The sequence below is a fragment of the Canis lupus genome, chromosome 1 (genome assembly GCF_048164855.1).
Source record: "Canis lupus baileyi chromosome 1, mCanLup2.hap1, whole genome shotgun sequence".
Lineage (NCBI taxonomy): Eukaryota > Metazoa > Chordata > Mammalia > Carnivora > Canidae > Canis > Canis lupus.
This window is the reverse complement of record NC_132838.1, coordinates 92,883,846-92,905,481: the sequence shown is the minus strand read 5'-3', so window position 1 is coordinate 92,905,481 and position 21,636 is coordinate 92,883,846. Positions and strand designations below refer to the sequence as shown.

The 21,636-nt window shown below is 37.9% G+C and overlaps 1 protein-coding gene across 40 annotated transcripts in view; it reads left to right on the top strand.

Annotated features, from left to right (window-relative positions):
* RFX3 (regulatory factor X3) overlaps positions 1-21,636 on the top strand; it is a 288,425-nt gene that overhangs the window by 120,317 nt on the left and 146,472 nt on the right. For 39 of the 40 annotated variants that reach the window (XM_072839758.1, XM_072839754.1, XM_072839975.1 and 36 more), the window contains one exon: positions 5,553-5,677. In XM_072839758.1, the coding sequence (XP_072695859.1) occupies positions 5,561-5,677 (117 nt within the window). In that variant the 5' untranslated portion in view covers positions 5,553-5,560. Of the gene's footprint in view, positions 1-5,548; positions 5,678-9,052; positions 9,268-21,636 lie in introns of those variants that run through there. The other variant, XM_072840005.1, reaches the window with a different exon arrangement.

The window sequence follows — 21,636 nt, the reverse complement described above, 5'->3', positions numbered from 1 at the left end:
TGTTGAACCAGGTTTCTAAGTAAATAATTTATATTTGAATGTCATGTTTTAGATGTGACGTGACTTAGTTATACCCATTAAGTGACTATCATACTAACTTTGCTAAATTTGGTTCAAGTAGGAATTGGAAGTAACATCTTTTGTTTTTCTATACTAAGAAAGAAGGAAGGAAATTCTCTGTTGCACTTGAAAATTAAATTACAAGTCTTTATTTTCTCTACTGACTTAGAACCGGTTACATTCCTCAGAGTAAAAAAACAAAACAAAAACAATAGAGTCAGCATAGAGGAGCCAAACTTTGCGGACTTTGCTTTTTTAGAGAGCAAATTATTCCAGGCTGGAGAACCCCAATAAAAATTAGATGGATACCACTTATTTTTAAGCTATCCCAGTTAGATAGTTCTGTTTGAAAAGTAATTGATTAGGTCAGACTATTAAACCATTTAATTTGGCGTGTACATTATGTGTGATAAAAGGAATCCAACTGTGAATTTGAGTGTATTAAATAATCTTCAGGAAGTTCCATAAAGAACATCTGAATGCCTTGAAACTTGCAATAACGCATGTTTGTTCCAAACACATTTGCTTTGCCTAGGTTTTGCCCATCAGGTTGAAGAAATGCTAATCTTGTTGCATTCAGCAGCTGGGTTTTTGCAATATTCTTTTCCTTCTCCTAGGGGTTAATTAGCCTTCTTTCAAAATGTGGCCTATTTAGCTGTAGATTCGCATGATTCAGCCAGAGTTGGCTGTACAAAGCAGAACCGTTAACAGGCGGGTGTGTCCAACTGCTTAATTAGCCAGAATAAAAAGGTCCTTTGTCAAACAAGCATCTGTTGCTCTTGACACACCTGACAGCCACATTAGGCAAGGATGACTAGACTGAAATTGTGCATGTCTCTCCTGCAAGAATATACAACTCATTTACATATGGGCTGCATCATGGACCAACTGCAGGGGTTTATTTAGCTTATCAAAATGGATTAATGTGACTGCATTTGTGGTTGATAAACAAATATCACTTGAAAGGGGGCTGTGAAAGAACTGAACTAACCAAATTACTCCCAAACATAAACAAAGCACAGAAACCACTGCTGGCTGAATAGGAACACCTCACATGTACACACAAACCTTATGTTGTGTCTAAAACAAAACCTACAAGTGAAGCCTGCTAAGGCACTACCTTCAGTGATGATTCTTGCTTTGCTGAAATGTTGGAAAGCTACCAGAACTCTCTGAATGCGTCAGTGGGTTTAAATGATCTGTTGAGCAGCATTTGGCAGGAGGGTTCTACTCCTCAAACATGCTTTAACATTCTAATTGATCTGCTGTTAAGTTGGGTCTTCAGAATTAATCAGTTAAAATGCCTCTGGAAAAATACTTACAAGTTAGGCTCTGTTTGGCCTCAGCAGAACGAGAGAACACTTCCTAATTTTGACCTTGCCTCTCCATTGTTATCGAAGGGTGTAGATTAAATACAATGGATTGAGAATCCCAGAGACTTTGCTGTTCAGACCTTTCATTTGGAAGCCCTATCATTGTGATAGTGCTAAGTGATATCTTGGCTTTGGAGTTAGAGAAACCTGGGTTTGAATTTAGACTCCTCCCCTTACGGGCTATGTGGCTTTCTGCAAGTTAGGTGATCTATTTGTGCCTCAGTTTCCTCATTTGTTAAGTGGAAATAAGAATGCTGCCATTAGTGAGAGTCTCCCAAGGATTAAAGGGTATGTATTTCAAGCCCTTAGCATATTGCATGGCACCTGGGAAAAACTTGTCAGATGAGAGACTTAATTATGGTCATGAGTTTTTGAGCCAGTCTCTGGCAGGGATGGGAGTGAGACCCTCTTACGTCATGAGGCCTTGGCACAGGAAGCCTCTTTCTCATAACTGAGGAAGACAATGAAATCATAGGAGGTGAAGTTGTGTCCATCAAGGAGAGATGAGGAGACTAAATTCGTATCCATTGGCACAACCCTGTGACCCAGGGTGAGGTGGGATGAGGAGCAATCCCTGGAGAGGAAATGGATGTTTCAGGACCAATTATTGGTTGTTCTGGATTGGGCTTTCTGTGCCAGTTTTGATGTGGCATTGCATGGAGCCAGAGACTTGGATAGAAAGCTCTCCATGAATTTCTCACTTGAAGTTACAAAGCCATCATTTCCTTTCTATCTCATTTCCCTCAGTCTCTTCTGCAAAGGCTGCTCCTCTAAAACAGTTGGGACCCATTTCCTCCTTTTTCATTCTGAAAAGGTCCCCAGTTTGCTTTACTCTCTTCTGTGTCTGTTCTGAAATTCAGGACTTCCCACTCGATCTGGTGGTTTACTACATGATCCGCCTTAGTATTTCCAAACCCTCCTTTCCAACCTCCAGCTGTTTGACCCTGGTCAAGTATGACCTAACATCTCTGGGTGTCCTCATCTCTTAGTAAAGTGGTCAAAAGTTGAGTATTTCTCTTCTGTATGAAAGAAGTGAATGTGTAAAAATGTTACCAAAATTATCTTAAACCCAAAATGTAATTTTTTCATTTTTAATCTCGATGTGTAAGACTAAAGTTCAGGTTACCCCCAAAAGTGTCATGAACTCACATGCCTATAGAGGCCAGGCAAATGAAGGGGTATTGCCATTTAAGTAATTTACCTATAAAACATATAACATAGGTTCACCTTTTCTAAATTTTCACATTTTTTGGAAGAATCTGGAAATTGGTTTCTAACACAGGGATTTCTGCTTTTTAAATGTTAGCAATTAAGAATTTTAATTGGTAGTAACTCTAAGACAAAGCCTTTCTGTGGAGTCTAATAGAGTCCATGAGAGGCCATTTTTCAAATCTGTGCCTTTTATCTTCTGATAAGGTAGTTTATTGAGAATTCTTAGGAATTGCTTTACAAGTATACTTAATTTTTCTTAAAAGATTTATTTATTTTGGAGGGGAGAGTCAGAGAGAGTCTTAAGCAGATTCTACATCGAGCATGGGACCCGATGTGGGGCTTGATCTCATGACCCTGAAATCACTTTTTGAGCCAAAACCAAGAGTCTGACACTTAACCAAGTGTGCCACTAGTTGCCCCAAATGTATTTAATTTTTAAAGAGATCTTTATTTTTTATATACTTGCCTATGTTAGGTCTAAAATAGATATCACGGTATGGATCATATACCAACAGGGGTGTGTAAACTGGCCTGCAGAACAATGTATGGGCACCTGAAATGCCTTGATAAAATTACTAGCCAGCAATGGGAGAAATAGGAGGGAGTTTTAGGTGAGTGACTTCACTCTAAGAAACACCCACCCTCGATTGGCCATAATTGGCACCCCTATTTTCATGAACCCATTTCATTACGAAACGGATGAAGGCCTCCATCTATCTTGGAGTTGGGAAGAGAGGCTACGAAAACCTCACTGAAGGTAGTATCCAACATCTGGTTCATTCTTCATTCTCTGCAGAAAGTTATCTGCTTATTCTTAACCAATAGCTCCTCTGCTGTAGCACAAAAGACATTGTGATGGTCTACAAGCTTCAATCAAAGGACATTGGCTTTTGCTTTCATTTTGAGGAGGGTATATTTTTCCCTCTGTGATGGAATACAAGGAAGAGGCACAGATAGGGTTCCTCATGTGTATATCCCTTCCCAGAATTTGAGAATCAGGAGTCCTCCAGTTAATCTTCATTAGACAAGAATTTTATGTAGTGAATCTTCTCATTCTCAAACATTTTTAGGCATATCCATAGTCTTTAATGCTAGCCCAGAGGGGTGTGTGTGTGTGTGTGTGTGTGTGTGTGTGTGTGTGTTTGCTGAGAGATTAATGCTACAGTTTAAAAAATGAGCCATCGTTTGGTGATGTCACATAAAAATCTGAACTTTTCAGCTTCGTTTGGAAAATTGGGAGACCTGGCACCTACCGCTTAGCCTTCCCACAAATTCTCAACTTCTTGGAGCTGAACGTTAGTAGCTGACCCAAATAAATGGGGTGGTAGCTGCAGTCTCTATCACTTCCCCGTTTATTTTATAAGCTTCTAACCACCTTCACTCTCTGTACCCGAGGTCCCTCATCTGTAAATGAAAGATTATAACCCTACCAATCACACCGGGTTGTTACTGGATTAACTTATATGGTAGAGCATTTGGAAGAGTCCTTAGCATATGTTAACCATTGAATCAGTGTTAGCTGTTAATTGCTGTATCTCTTGTATGTGGTAAAGTTTATTATACTGCTTTAGGGCTTTGCCTAACAATAGAATATGAAAATCACTTAAAGAGTTGCCAACAGTCAAGGCCTAGAAAGAAAAATAAGCACAGATTCAAAGTGAAAAGGTTTAGTCTCATGGCTGTTCCTGTCACCTTGAGTGAGCCTCCACCTCTCTGGGTTCTGGTTTCCTTGTTTATAAAATAAGAGTAGATGAAATGTCTTCAGAGGTCCATTTCTAAAATTGAATGAGGTGCTAGAAAAGGTTTGAGGGGAAAAATTGGAAGAGGGCACACTATGACAAAAGATGATAAAGGGCTTAATTTTCTCCTTGAAAGAACTAGATACTCTTTCAGAGTTTTTGTAGGGAAAATTAATGTTCACCATACTGTTCACAGATTTAAACCATAATGCAGTGTTTTTCTTAATCTACCAATTAAATATTGTGCCCCTAGCCCCTCAGGAAAGAAAATTAGAATTCTGTTCCCTTGCTCAATAACACAAAAATTAATATTTATTCCGTTGACTATATAAGTAGTTAAAGGGAATGCTGAGATCAGGAGGTGTGAGAATCCATGCCCATTAGAGCACATGCTGCAAAATTTAACATGTTAGCAGAGCAGACACATACAAACTAAAAAATGTGCCAGGTTGAACTCTGAATGGGAGAAGGTAAAATTTCATGTCTTTGCTTACAAGTCTCATTTCTGTCCTCCCCATCTTCAAAATACCAAACATTTGTTGACTTTTGGCTATCTTTGTGTTAAATTAAGGTTGATTTTAGTACTATATCATAACACAGGCAGAGCAAATTAGTGAGCCCAACCCTTTGATTAAGTTTTTGGATATGCATTACTTCTGTTTTAGATCACAGCATAGTAAGTTTGAAAGTTGGAAAGGGTTAGAAATAATTTATTCTAAATTGTACACCTTTGATGACATCCTAATGGCCTATAAAAGTGTCTAGAAAATAACATTTTTCTGACATATTTACATCCAGTCAGGGTTCTTGTACTGAAAATTGAGTATCTTGAAATATTTTTGGGCTTAGTTTATACTATGATTGAACTGATTTAGAACAGCTGAGACCTAAGGAAGGTAGACTTCAAGGAAGTTCAACTTTTATAGCCTCAAAATTAGAGGTGCTAATGGGGATTTTTTTAAATGTGACCTGGTAATTTTTTGTATTTATTTAAAGAGTGATCCGAGTTACTAGAAACATGCATGGGATATGATGGCAGTGTGTTGGCGTAAGAAGTACCCTGAGAGTTGAAAGTCTCTCTCAGCGTAGGGTTTTAAGAACACATGTAATGCAGCTAGTCATGTGAGGAGAGCATTTAAAACGTTATTTCTCTTTTGATGTATTTCAGAGACCATCATGCAGACATCAGAGACCGGGTCGGACACAGGTTCGACAGTGACTTTACAGACATCTGTGGCTAGTCAAGCAGCAGTGCCTACACAGGTGGTACAGCAGGTACCAGTACAACAGCAGGTAAGTAACAGCCGTTCTCAGACAAAAATGCCATGCCTTTCCCTGTGCTGACGACTGTCTGTCCCACCGAGCTGTATCCAGAGAGGATTTGGATTCTTCTTTCTGACCCAGTGGGTGCTGAGATAGATTGAGTTTGGTTCTTAGATTAATCTGAGGAAGTGTTTCTTGAGCACTTCGTGGATGTAGCAGATTGTGCTGGGCTATAGGGATGCAAAGGAAAGTATCCAAACCATAATCCCTGTTCTGAAAGAGCCTCTTACTCCTGTTTCTGCCTTGACCATCCTATGAGTTGTGTCCCTCTCTTTTCCCCTCCCTGATTCTTTTTTTTTTTTTTTTTTTAAAGATTTTATTTATTCATGAGAGAGAATCAGAGACACAGGCAGAGGGAGAAGCAGGCTCCCTGCAGGGAGCTCAAGGCAGGACTCAATCCCAGGACCCCAGGATCACCACCTGATCCAAAGGCAGGTGCTCAACCACTGAGCCACCCAGGTGCCTCTCGCTTCCCTGATTCTTGACCACAACTTCCTATTTCTTCCTACTGAAATATCATCAATCATAGTTAACACAGAATCAGCTCACAATAGGTAGTACTTGATAAAGGAGAGGTTTGCATGTAACTTCCAGGCAAGGATTTTGCCTTTGTGATGATTTAGAAAATGCCTGAGTATTTTGGAGAGTGAAAAATACTGTTGAATGAAAATTAAATGATCTTGAAGGTCTGGAGATCTGACTCATCCCGTTTAAAAAATTGAGAATGAATTCATTGTCACATGTTTACTACAGAGCTTATTCATACTCAGGACACTCGGCTTGTTTTGGAAAGATAATGACGAAATCATGCTATTTGTGCCAGTTAATGGTTCTACAATGTGGATTAGTGAACACCTTGGCCTGTCAATTTTTCTGAAGAGTGGTGAGAAAATAAATGAGAAAGATCATATAGAGCATTATCTTGAGACTTGTGTGATTTGCCTCTAATTTCTTGGTATCAAGGAGAATCTCCAGCAAATGTCACTCTTATAATTACAGAAAAGTAGCTAGCGAAAGGGATATTTTTTAGGCAGAGGTACTTGTGGTTAAATTCTTTTCAGATGATAGAAGCGGGATGGGCAGGGAGAGGGCTGGGATCAAGGAGAAGCTTTTTAAAAATTTTCCTGTAGGTTCCTTTTTGTAACATCACATTTTATTTCCTGATTATAGTATCTTTTTATTTCTCTCCAAAGATACTAATTTTTAAAAAATTGTTGCATTTTTTTCCTTTTTATAGTCTTTTTCCTTCAAACTACTTTGCTCTTTGGGATTTTGTTTTTTGTTACTTTGTGGAGTTTTTTGGATATATATATATATATATTTTTTTTTTTGGTCTCTTGTCTTTTTTTGAAGCTTTTCTTAGATGTCTGATAATCTTTGCGTGTTTATCCATATTTAAAAGCATGAGGATAAACAGCTTATTTGCATGTATGGGTGGGTCTTGTTGAATGCAGTGTAGGGTCGGTCATCTGACTGGGCTTTTTAACTGGGGACCCTCTGGTGTTCAGTATCTTTTTTCCTCTTGGGCTGTCATATTTTTAAAGAAGACTTCTCCAGCTTCCTGCCTAGAAGGTGAATACTTGGCTGCCTGAAAACTGAGTGGAGGAGGAATATTGGGTATTTCTTGCTCTAATTCACTTAATCCTTCTTTTTTTTTTTTTTTTTTTTCATATGATATTACCCATGGTTGGGGGTTAAACCAAAGAATAAATCCCCAAGCCTTACCAAAGTTCGGGAAGGCGGCCACCCATCTCACTGCATGTAGTTGGTGGAGAGACTCTGATTGCTGCTTCAATTAAAATCACTTTTTGTATTAACTATGTAACCTTAAAAAACCAAAGTTGCTTCCAGAAGTGGAAAATCCTATCACCAGTGTAAGTAGAAAATCATACATAATGTACACTCACCTTGTTCACGTCCTCATGAAAAATAATCTCGTGTACACATGGACCCCTCTTTGGAAAACACTGTGCTGTGCCATATGGCTCATTCCCAGCAGGCATAGCTTTCAGTTCCTCAAGTTAGCTCTTTCCTCTAGGACATTCAAGGCAGGTGAGACTTTACATCCCCTCACACCAAGCAAAGAAGGTGAGAACTCTCGTTTTCTTTTTGTCAACAAAGTGTTTTATTTCACATAGTGGATTAGTGTGATACTTGCCTGGAGTTGCCTGTAGTGCTTCCAGGCTTATTTGGAAGGATTTTTTTTTCCTCTGTCATTTTTTTTTTATTTTCTTTCTTTCTTTCTTTCTTTCTTTCTTTCTTTCTTTCTTTCTTTCTTTCTTTCTTTCTTTCTTTCTTTCTTCTTTCTTTCTTTCACTAGAAAATGTCACATTTGATGTTCCCTAGTGTATTCCTCTTTTTTTTTTTTTTTAGACAAGAGAGAGTGGGCATCGGGGGAGGGGCAGAAGGTGAGGGAGAGAGATAATATCAAGCAGGCTCCATGCCCTGGGTGAAGCCCTAGGTGGGGCTTGATCTCACAACCCTGAGATCATGCCCTGAGCTGAAACCAAGAATTGGACATTTAACTGAGCCACCCAGCTGCCCCTCTCTAGTGCATTCTCTTAGTGTCCCTGTAGATATATTCTGTACAACTGATGAGATGATTATTGTATTAATTTCTTATTCTTTGTAAAAATTTTTTTAAATTTCTTATTGTTCTTAACTTGCCTCTAGTCTTTGTTTTATTAATGTACTGATGTCATGATGAGTTTTCCAAGTGTAGTGGGATACCTTTAAAATCTGGTAGCTTTTGTCACTGACCCATGATGGATGTTGAAATCATGGCATTGATGTCAAAGGTAGTTACTTCTGTTGATTCAATTTTATTGTGTCCTTGCTTTGGCCACTCTAATGTGAGGAAGTCTATAGCTAAACTTGTTTATTGTTGAGGTATATAATATATTTATTAGAAAGTTGAAAAACCAAGAAATTTTAAGATCTAACATATAGTTTTGTTTCTTTAAAGCCCAAGGTTCTAATCTCATGAGTAATAAGTACCAAGTAAAATGTGGATTCTAACATTATTTCTGTGCTTTTTCATTTATCCTGTATGAGCTCAAAAATCAACTTTCTTTCTTTAGACAATCCGGTTCAGGAATAGAGAATTCTGAGCAATGACTACAAGGTCTTGTTATAGCAGTACTTCATCAAATTTCCTGTCTTTTGTAATTTTGCACCATTTCACAAAACACCATAGAGTCTCAGCTTCCAAATATAGACATGGTTGCCCATTTCAATAAAATCTATAAAATATTCAAATTTGATGTTGACAAAATATTAAAACTTCCATATTACTCATCATCATCTTTATAAGAAAACTGGTTTGTTTTTTTTTTTTTAAAAAAGGTTTTATTTATTCATGAGAGACACACAGACAGAATGAGGCAGAGACATAGGCTGAAGGAGATGCAGGCTCCATGCTGGGAGCCTGATGTGGGACTCGATCCCGGGACTCCAGGATCACACCTTGGGCAGAAGGCAGACGCTGAACCGCTGAGCCACCCAGGCGTCCCAATATAAGAAGACTTTGGACTGATGGTTTCTATAGACTATGACTAGAAGTGAGTTACTTCTCCCTTGCCTTCCCCCTGCCTTGAATGATTTCTTAGAGTTTTCTATAGATTATTTTTCAAGTTGGTCATTTTATGCCTAAATATGAGTGGTCTTTGACCCTACTTGCCCTAAACCTGAATTGAAAATCCAGGCGCAGGAAGGAGGAACGTGTCTTCCATTATTGCATTCTTTCCCACAGCCAGTCAAAGCAGAACCTAGAGTAAAGCCAGCCAGCATTTTTACTCCTTGTTGCAATCTTGGGTTTCAGGTGTTCTACAGTGTTGCTGACCTTGAGGATGATTCCTAAGCCACTTCGAACCAGGGCTCTGAGACTTTTTTTCTCCTAGTTTTAACTGCCCCTCTGAGTACAGTTCTAGCTTTTTCCTGTAGTCTCTGCCTACCTTCTCCGTTCCTTAGAGAAAGGCACACAGCTTTTCTGTCAAAGTGGGTAAGTGTGTTATCACTATACCACTTCTTGTAAACACAACGTCCCAGGTGCAGTGGAGCCCCGGGGTTGAGGGGCTTTTGTTTGAACTCAAAGAAAAAAAAAAAATCTTTTGTCAAGTTAGCTGTCAATTTTGACTTCTTTTATTATCAGAGACTATGGTCTTTACCTTTTCGTGCACAGGGACACACTTTCTTTCTCTTGAGTCTTTAGTATGTAACTGGGACACTGAAACCTCTTTTTACATGATAAAAATTCATTTCAAGATTATATTCAGATAAGAACTTTGGTTTTCTATAAATCATCTATCTGGGTAGTGATTGTTACATATGATTTGAGATACAAAATGAATAGAATAGTTGTATTCTAACAATATTGTTTCTTTTGTAGCTATATTGTTTCCTTTTGGTTAGTGTCAATCTATGGCATATTTAGCATTTCCACTTAAGTTATGGTACATCCTGGCAAGTGCGTATATTATCCCTGTGGTCAAAGGGATAAATGACATTTTGTTTGAGAAACAGAGTCGATCAGAGGTGCCAGTTAGGTTCTAGGCAAAGGATAATCTTGAAGATTCAAGAAGGGTAAATTTGAAATGAATCCCAGTAGATCTATTCATGATGGGTATCTTTAAAATGATGCCTCAAATTTTAGGAAACAGATTTTAGGAAAGGAATTTTGACATGAGTACTCCTGAGATCCTCACGAGACCACAGCTTCAACAAGGGGTCATTTTTATTCTCACTTCTGTTTGCCATATTCCTGTGATGTATATAGTATGTAGTCACATCCAGAAAGAAACTGGGGTGATGAGCAGTATACCCATGAGAAAATTCTTGTGAGGGAAGCAGTGTACAGAGACTAAGGGGTGTGTGTGTGTGGGGAAGATTGCATATAGTATGTTAAATCCATAACAGAATACTGCATTGCCTCGAAATTCAATCTGTAATATTTTAAATGGATCCCTTTGCTAGTCTAGAGACCTAATCCTGAGGTAGTGTACTCTATCATTTCTGTCTTTATCTTTTTTTTCTGTTCAGGGTTAAGAGATTTGCTTTCTGTCCATCCTAGCTTTGATGGACATGAATAGAATTCTTTTCATTTGAGACCATTATCTCATATAATCAGCAGAAACAAAGACATTTTTCTGTGCTTTGCTTTTATTTGGGACTTGATTCCCATTGGTTTGCTTCCCTCAGGGGACAGTATTCTCCTAATTAAAACCCATGGCAGACGTTCTAAAAGATGGGGTTAAAATGAATTCCCGTTGAATGTCTTTTTGTAGAAAAACAAAAGAGAATGATTTTAGCTCTTGAAGAGCATATTTATTTTATCTTTTAGAGCCAGAATTGCTAATTTTTAGTATCTAATATAAAAAGGTGTTTCGAAGGAACATGCTGATTTACAATTGAAATAAATTTTGCTCTGCCAATCCAAAATGTGGGCCTTCTAGCTGAACATCTCTACTGAATATTTGTAAAAATAAGAGCTCTACTATTTAAATTGTTGAGTAACCGTATGTGCTGATTCTCTGTTAAAAGTGATTTTAAAAATACTTTCTTGTCTATTGTTAGATCATTGTGATCAGTTTAAGATAATATAATTTCAGAGGAATATGCCAGGCACTGTGTTAAATGCTAGGGTTTCCAAGGGGGTTTGACATGGCACCTGACTATGGAAAGCCAGCTCTTGAGGGATAGATATTGTTGTAGAATTGGATACTAAGTACCTCAGGAGTAACAGTGGAGATTGTTCTTGGGAATGAAAATCAGTAATGTCTTCACCATGGATGTGACTTTGAGCGAGATGCTGAAGTAAAAGTTGGAGGTCCTAAGAAAAATGGACCAAAAGAGGGTATTTCTGGTAGGGGAAAGTATGGAAGAGCTCAAGGGAAATCAGGGAGTCTGTACTGGGTGATGAGGGGCTAGTAGTGACGGTTGTGAAAGTGTTTCCTAAGAACCTCTAGTGGGAGGTTGAGTCAGATGATCCATTTGTGGCATCTTTACATGTGTTCCCTCCTTCATATTTTCATTCTTTTCCCTCTTCAGTTGACCTCTTTCACAGTCTGTTCCCCCACTGCCAGTTTTCTTGAGACATCTGTACATGTCTGCTGTGTCTCCCTTTTGTCCAGACATTTCTTAATCCTGTGAAATTTGGGTGCCTACCCATCCAACTGTGGATACTGCACACTTCTGACAGAAATAAATCCAACAATATTCCCTAGGATCTTTCTGGATTTTTCCTTGACACTTGATACTTTTGACTATCATATTATCTCTCTTGCTGTATGGCTATTGGGCTGCTTCCCCCTTTATTTCTTGGAGAGCCACTTCATCCAGGAAAGCAGGTTTTATGGAGGTGAAGAGACTGAGAGTCAGAGTTAAAAGGTATGGGTTCGAATCCTGGCTCTAGCTCTTTCTGGTTATATGCTCTTGGGCAAATTGCCTGAGATACAATTTCCTCATGTATAAGATAGAGATAGTAATATCAAGTTTATGCTTGTCTACAAATATTAAATAATGTGTTTACTAATAATTTAAGGTAGTACCTGGCATTATATAATAAACCTTCAACAAATTTATTATTATTTTTTTTTAACTCTTATTTTCCTTGTTCTTAGTATTATCTGACTCCTGTAATTTGTGGATTTTTGACCCTCTTTTCTATGAGGTTTGGCCTTTGGCCTTGTCTTTTTGCCATCACTCTCAAGTAACCCTTCCTCTACAGCTATTCTGGTTTTAAAACCAGTTGCTCTCATTTTCTTTAGTAAGCATTAACCTCTGATCCTTCTTTGTATTACTCTGGGTTATGAGTTAGGGAGGCTCAGGCTCTAGATCAGAACAGAGACCACGTGATCTGACCCACGGGGGCAGTATTGGCCTTCTCCAGCCTGGATGGGCGCAGAGTGCAGTTGCCATAGTGATTAGAGAAAATGCCAGAGGACTTCTCAGTAAATATCAGGAATACCTCCAGTGTTTTACTCAGTTCGTGAAATATAATAATTTTGGATCTAGTGTGGTTTTGCGGTAGGATGTAACAGTTTAGGACATGAAGGTGAGAATATATTAATATTTTAGCTAGCCTGATTGGCGTTTGGATTTCTAGTTGGAAGAGACTTCAGTTACTCATTTATTTCAACTATCCCAGAAGACCTTCCAAAGTCGAATTGCTGAAAATTGGCTTCTTCAATCAATCACTTACCTGCATAGACTAATTTAGTTAATTCCATAATTTTGTTCCTAGAGATATATAATGTTTCCTGTGAATATCTAATTTGCTTATCAAACCATCAATTCCAACATCAGGAACCTTTTTTTTTTTTTTTACTTGGAGAGTTCAACTTGTCCTATAAAATTTTTCACATGAGTAGAAAGTGGAAAACTTTAAGATAACTGGCACTTTTGTTTACATATGATTTGAGCAAGATGGAACATAATTTAAATGGAGCACTGGCCCTCTTTGCCAAAGCAAATCAGAAGAATTCTTTACCTGTGCTAAAAAATGCACTTTCAATATAATAGATCTCAATATAGGGATCCCTGGGTGGCGCAGCGGTTTGGCGCCTGCCTTTGGCCCAGGGCACGATCCTGGAGACCCGGGATCGAATCCCACATCGGGCTCCCGGTGCATGGAGCCTGCTTCTCCCTCTGCCTATGTCTCTGCCTCTCTCTCTCTCTCTGTGTGACTATCATAAATAAATAAAAATTAAAAAAAAAAAGAAATTAAAAAAAAATAGATCTCAATATAGCTGAGCCTATTTGCCATCAAGTATCTGAAGGAAAGAGAAACTTTAAGGTCAAAATAAAAATTATTTATAGTCTGAGGTGGTCAAGGAAGTCTTTCCAGAGGAAGTGACTTTTAAGCTAAGATTGAAGAATAGAGTTAACCAGTGAGGGAATAAAAAGAAGTGTTTTTTGAGGGCTCAGAATGGCTAGAGAAGAAAGGGTGATGGACAAGTGGTAAGAAATGAGATGGGGGTCCTACCTGGCTCCTGGTCTGGCTGTATAAGCTATTTAAGTTTTCAGTCATAATGAATTTTTCTTTTATAAAAAGATTTATCTATTTGAAAGAGAGACCACGTGCATACCTCAGAGCACAAGGGGAGGGGAAGAAGGGGAGGGAGAGAGAATCTCTAAGCAGATGCCACACTGAGTGTAGAGCCTGATGCAGGGCTCAATCTTATGACCCTGGAATCATGACCTGAGCTGAAACCAAGAGTTGGATGCTTAAGCAACTACACCAGCCAAGCACCCCAGTAATAGCTTATTTTGAAGTTGACCACCATTCAACTTTGTCAGAAATCCAGTGGAAACAACAAATCCAATAACAGTAACTGCCATTTACAGAGCACCTATTGTGTGCCATCTGTGCTTGGTGCTTAGCCTATCATTTCTAAAGCTTATAACAACCCTGTCCAGTAAGGTTCTTCTTGCCCCTGACATCTATTCCTGAGATGCCTTTGTGGAAGCTGTAAGTATATATGGAACATAGTTTGTGAGTCATCTCCTCTCCTGGACACTTTTACAGCAAGATGAATTGTTCATCAGAATTCTTCAAGCTCAATCCCTGTAACCGAACCAGCATGTCAGAAGGTTAATTTCATGGAACACTTAAGACCTATCTTTTCTATCCATGAAAAAGGATAATTCTGCTCTTCCTTTGATCCAGGGCTGATTTTAGAAATAGACACACATGTAATGCCTTTTTATTTTCTTTAAAAATTTGTGTTGACATCAGTCAAAGCCATTTCTGCAGAGAGACTCTCATGCTTCATTTTCTTTGCATGCAGCCCTGATGAACTGATGGATTTCCCATTTAGAGCGAATCAGAGCCACTGTCTTTGTCCTGGCTGGCTCATTGCTCAGTGCTAAGTTGTAAACCTGATTTTTAAAACTAATATACCTTCCTTCAGTCATGATTTTTTTTTTTTTTTTTTTGGCCAGGAGTCACATCCAAGTCATCTGACTTTAGAGCCTGAGCTCCTAAGCTCTGCCCTACAGAGATAAAGCAGTCAGATTAGTTATATCAAGATCAGCTGTTAAGTGGTATAAGCTCCCTCACATAACAGTACTGAACATGGCAGTCCCACGGCAAAGAACATAATATACTTTATGTCAAGAAGGATTGGTTTTAGCTTTATGAATCACAGTGCATTTTTGAGAAAAATCCCACAAGCAAAACTAGTGAGGCAAGCAGGAGTATCTGAGGTATAAAGGGTTATTTGAGGAAAATAACAAATAAAAAAAATTACAAGCCTTGAACTTCTAAAGCCCTCTGTAAACTCAGATTGTAAGTATGAGCATCCGTAAATATAGAACCTTGGGAGTAAAAGAGGAAAAAGGATAAAATCAATGTAGTAAAATCTTATTATTCAGATAATCTGGAAAATGGATACCTGGGAATATTGTGTATAATTCTTGCAACTTTTCTAGAAATCTGAAGTCCTGTCAAAAGAAAAAGCACTTAAAAATCAATACCAATCTAAGTTAATTGGTAATCGAGCTACTAGTCCTAATACTATTTTATAAATAAAGGATAATCTTTTAAAGCAATCTTTAAAAATTAGGATCATAAAAGGATGAAAATATACCTTTTTATTTAATATAAAAATGGTGTTCTGAGATGCCTGGGTGGCTCAGCGGTTGAGCATCTACCTTCAGCCCAGGGTGTGATCAAGTCCCACATCAGGCTCCCCTCGGGAGCATTTTACCTTTTTTACCTTTAAATAAGTAAAACCTGAAATGTGGCCTGATATGTATACTTAAGAAGCAAAAGTTCTTCAAAAAAGTATCCCAAATTAATATACTTTTGTCTCACCTCAGTGAGTTGAAGTTTTTAAAAAAAGGAAAGAAAAAAATGTAGAGGAAAATCAGTTTTGAGATTTTTGTCTCACTCTCTCTGCATTCCCCATCAGCTCTCCTGTTTTGATAATTACTATCAAGAAAATACATACATACATCTGAACGTACAGACATATATAAGCAAGCAAGCCTGATCAACAACATAAAGCAAAAAGATCAGTAAAAATTGGTGACATTTTTAAGACTCCTAAAAACACAAATGTGTATAATGAATTGATATAATGGAGGACTGCTGAAAACCTAGTTGCTAGAAAATGCAAACTAAATTATTCTCAAGAGGGGCACCTGGGTGGCTCAGTGGCTGAGTGTCTGTTTTGGGCTTAGGGCATGATCCTGGGGTCCTGGGATCGAGTCCTTCATCGGCCTCCCCGCAGGGAGCCTGCTTCTCCCTCTGCCTATGTTTCTGCCTCTCTCTCATGAATGAATAAATGATCTTTAAAAAAATAATAAAGTATTCTCAAGAAAAAAAAAAACAAATGTATTAGAAATTAGGTCCTAAACTCAACAGAGATCATTAGTCCATTTGTGGCTTTTGATTTTTGTCTTCATTAATACTGGTTATATCCAGTTGAATAAAGTCCCAGACAGCCATTCCCATCTCAACTAGGAGGAAAACTAGGTTCATCAAATCAATTGATTAGCAAGCTTTAAAAAGTTAAAGTTGCCCAAATTCATATTACAGTTGACAGGTTAGTTATTGGATGGGTAACCAGGTAGAACACCATATTTTTCCTAAAGATTTTATTTATTTATTCATGAGAGACACAGAGGCAGAGACACAGGACTTGATCCCAGGACCCCAGGATCACGCCCTGGGCTGAAGGTTGATGCTCAACCGCTGAGCCACCCAGGCGTCTCAGAACACCATTTTTATATTAAATAAAAAGGTATATTTTCATCCTTTTATGATCCTAATTTTTAAAGATTGCTTTAAAAGATTATCCTTTATTTATAAAAGGTATAATTTCAGTGGGTGACAAAAAGGTAGGCCTCAAAACCAGAAACAGGGATCCCTGGGTGGCGCAGCGGTTTGGCGCCTGCCTTTGGCCCAGGGCGCGATCCTGGAGACCCAGGATCGAATCCCACATCGGGCTCCCTGCATGGAGCCTGCTTCTCCCTCTGCCTGTGTCTCTGCCTCTCTCTCTCTCTGTGTGACTATCATGAATAAATAAATAAAATCTTAAAAAAAAAAAAGCCAGAAACAGTAATACGTAAGGCTTCTATTTCTGGTTTACAAGTCGGTCAGGCTGTTTCTTATAAATGTACATAGTTATCCAAAGCTATATATGTTTTTTCTTTCTTTAGTACTTGGGGTTTATGGTTTATTAAGTCTTGATAGTTTGGGATCCTATTCAATCTGTGCTTTCTTATGATTAGCAATTTTAGTTTTTTAAAATTAGTAAGGTTAAAGAAGAAAAGTGAAATAAGAAAAAATGCATTAGAAAAGATAGCACTTGAAATACAAGAAAGGCAATTCTTATATAAAGATGTTTATTAACATAATTAGGTTTAAAAAGGCACTGTCCCTTTTGGGAATCTCAGGTTCACTTTGTATCTTATCACTAGCAGAGTTAAACTATATATACAAGCAAACATGAGTTGTTTTTGTTTCGAGGAATGAAACTGTATCTGTAGGTTGAAGTGATAGAGCAAAATTGTTCCTGAAGATTTTGGAAAGTGATAGTAAGGAAGTTAATTTTACTTTGAATAGGGACACCTGGCTGGCTCAGTGACTGAGCATCTGCCTTTGGCCCAGGTCATGATCCTGGGTCCTGAGATCAAGTCCCACATCAGGCTCCCCACAGGGAGCCTGCTTCTCCCTCTGCCTGTGTCTCCACCTCTCTCTATATGTCTCTCATGAATAAATAAAATCTTTAAAAAAATATTTTTACTTTGAATGGCCTGAAGCCTTAGTTGCCAGAGATAATAATTTTTCTGAATATCTTATGAAACTGACAAAACCATTGATTCCAGTACTGTTTATGATCCTTGATAACATAATTATTCTGTGCAAAGCCGTTTTACCAATGATTTTTCTTTTTTGTTATTGTGCTTATTTTCAGGACTTTTGCCTCAACATTGAGGTTCACTGAGGTGTTTGTTGCCTGTGGTTCATTGATCTGGTAGATGGTTATACATTTAAAACTCATGATTACTCTTAATTTTCCCCAGCAATTTCATAAAAACAGTTCACAGAAATTGAGCGTTTCTTTAGCTACTTATTTTAAATAGACATTTTAAAATAACAAAGCAAAAAAGCATTGGAGATGTTGAGGAACTCCACATAGAGGAGCTAGTGTAATAAACAAAACCTGTCTTTTTTAAATAGTTAGTATAAAACTGGAAAGTCCTGACAATGCTCATAGATCTCAGTAGATAATTTATTTCACCCACAGGAAAATGCTTTTGATGTTTGAGCTTAAATGATATTCATACCTATGTTTTGGTTGGTGCTTCCTAGGAAGCAGTAATAATGTTACCCTACAATATTAGAGATGTGGGCTAAAGGAACACCGACTTGAATTTGATCTCAGGAGATGTGAGTGAGTTGGATTGCCACATCTGCCACTTGTAAGCTTGGTGTTGAACGAGTTACTTCAGCCTGCCTGCCCTTGAGTTGTGATAACTGAATTCTGGAGCTCATTTGGCAAACAGTGATTGAGCATCTGTTATGTGGCCGGAACTGTTCTTGTGACTGAGATAGGAAGAACTTTAAGGTTAGACCAAAAAAGACTGAGAGGTAGACAGAAATGGCAGAGAGAATGCCAATACTTGAAGAGCACGGTATAATTTGGAGGTGAGTCTGTTTTTTTTTTGGGGGGGGGGGCAATTGTGGAAGACTTCTTGAATGAGTGCCAGCCTGCCTTAGTTTCCTCAGTCTTTGAAATACATAATGTACCTGAATTGTTAGCAGGATCAAATGAGAGGAAAAAAAAAGTCGTTGTAATGATGCTTTGTAACGTTCAAAGCATTTTGTAGATATAAGGACAAAACTGTTGATTCATCATATCAAACACTGTACTGGGAAGCTAGAGGTAGGAAAATGGCTGCAAAGAGCAGAGTGTCTCAAGGTGCAATATATGGATATTTCCTTAGGAATCTACTGTATATGTGTCTTTCCTCATAACGAAACAATTTATTCTAGATCATCTGAACTACTACATTATAACTGAGATTGCTTTTCAATTTCAGTGTGTTCTCCTATATGTTTATGATCTTATTGGTGTTGGGTTGAGCTACTATAATTGTCTTGGGCTAATAAGGTGGAATAGAGCCAGCCTTATTATGAAAGTGATCAAGGCTAAATGATACCACAGATAGATCTAATACAAAGGAAGCTTCATCCTACTAGTTGGCCCCACAAGTATCTTTATTTATACCTTGGTTTCTGTTTGTACAGGTTCAGTAGTATTTTATTGAACACTAGAGGTCAGCGGTCATAGTCACAGGGAAGCATGGCTGATACCCAAACTAGGCTGAGTCTTTCTGTTGTACATTCCTCTAGCCATATGGACCTCTTCCTCACAGTCTATTCAGCATTGTGGTTTTATTTTTTAAAAGATTTTATTTATTTATTTTACTTTAGAGAGAAACAAAGTGCATGAGTGTGCATGAGTGGGGGCGGGGGAAGAGGAGAGATAGAGGCAGATTCTCTTCTGAACACAGAACTGGACACAGCTGTATCTCACAATCTGGAGATAATGACCTGAGCTGAAACAAAGAGTCGGATGCTCAACTCACTGAGCTACCCAGCCGCCTCACATCAACGTGATTTTAATTGATTTATGTGATTAATGTCTTTCTCTAGAACTGTGTCATAAATTGATGGTCCAGGGACCATGTCTTTTTTGCCCTCACCATAGTACAACCCAATACGTATGATCTGTCTGCACATAATAGGTGCTCAATAAGTGTTTGTTGAATTGATGATTGAACTAGGTGATATTAAAGTATCTAAATTAATAGTGACTTAAAATATTTAACTACATGTTAAGTATTAAACATGCATATACACACATGCCACTTATTAGACTCTATAATTTCTGAATAGTGTAAATTATCACTATCAGATGTCTCCAAAGGAGAACATCTACCCCCTAGGTTTGTGCAAGATTAGAAGAATAAATGTTAAATTTCTATTAATTATTTTTGGTCTAAAAATAAAAAACAATGGCTGAAATGTAAGAAATTACATATATCACATGTGTAATTGAGGCATCTTGAGGGAAGAGGGGTTGATGACAAAACTCCTCACTTGTTTTTTGCATTTGTTTATTTTTTCAGGTTTCTACCAAGGTGGATAAATAGGTTATATAGTCTATTTTGATTAAACTGACTTCATATAATATGGACAAGCAGCTTGAAAAAAAATTCCCACAAATTGAAAATAGTATATATATTGCAGAAACAAGCTAGCAGAATGAAGGCTTCCCTAATTCTCCCACAGTCATATAATAAATATCTGTTTAGATAGTCCCAGTTTAAATGATAACATGTTGGCTCCATATGTTCCAAAAATCAAGACTTTTGACATGCGGGTTTAGCATGGTTTAGGTTTAGCTTTAGGTCCACTGTCTTCGATGATGAAACTCTCCCCTAAGTATATATTATGCCATTATAGATCAGCTAGTGAATTTGCCTCAAATGGACACTTAAATATTTGATCTTCAGCATTTTATTTTATAATTCCAATTTTTCTATGTGTTTTGTAGAGTGTATCGTATTCATACAATAGAACATGTATGTGATTTATAAGTTGTTTTTAAGTCAGAGTGAAGGGGATCCCTGGGTGGCGCAGCGGTTTGGCGCCTGCCTTTGGCCCAGGGCGCGATCCTGGAGACCCAGGATCGAATCCCACGTCAGGCTCCCGGTGCATGGAGCCTGCTTCTCCCTCTGCCTGTGTCTCTGCCTCTCTCTCTCTCTCTGTGTGACTATCATAAATAAATAAAATTGAAAAAAAAAATTTAAGTCAGAGTGAAAAATGATTAAAAAACATTTGGAAGCTACCATTCTATAATAGGCCAGGAGGAAGATGTCATTTACATACAGTAAGGTTTGCCATTTAAGTGTATGGTTTGATGGGTTTTGATAAATATGTACCCTTTATAAATATCATCACAATCAAAATATAAAGCATTTTCATCACCCCAAATAACTCCTGTGTGTCTCTGTGTTCAGTGCTTTCGCTGCCATATTCCTAGGTCCGGTAAAATCTCTTCTGTCATTTAGACCGTATGTCTTTTCTAGAATTTCAGATACATGAAATCACAAAACATCTACTCCTTTGTGTCTGGCTTCTTTGACTCACCATAGTTTTTGGGAGGTTCCTCCCTGTTTTTGAATCTGTTAGTGGTTTATTTCTTTTTATTCATGAACTGCATTCCATGATAACAGTGTATCACAGTTTGTTTATCCTTTCACCTGTTATTAATCATTTCGTTTGTTTCCAGTTTTGAACATTCATATATTAAGTCTCTGTGTAGACATAATGTTTTTATTCTCTTGGGTAAAGATCTAGAAGTAGAGTTGTAGGGCCACATGACAAGTGTTTAACATTGTGAAAAGCTGCCATACTGTTTTCCAAAGTGATTACACCATTTTATATTTCCACCTGCAGTATATGAGAGTTCTAGTTGCTGGACATCCTTATCAAACATGGAATTATTAATGTTTTTAATATTAGCTATGCTAGTGAGTAGTTATATACTAGTTATCTTTTTTTTTAAATCATTTTTATTTATTTTATTTTTTTATGATAGTCACAGAGAGAGAGAGAGGCAGAGACACAGGCAGAGGGAGAAGCAGGCCCCATGCACCGGGAGCCTGACGTGGGATTCGATCCCGGGTCTCCAGGATCGCGCCCTGAGCCAAAGGCAAGCGCCAAACCGCTGCGCCACCCAGGGATCCCTATACTAGTTATCTTACAGTGGCTTTAATTTGTGTTTCTCTGATGGCTAATGATGTTGATGTTGGCTTCTTTGGCCAACTATACATATTTTAATATTTTTGCCCACAGATAGATTATTATTCTTCCATTTCTACTTTTATTTAAACCAGCAAATATAGGGACG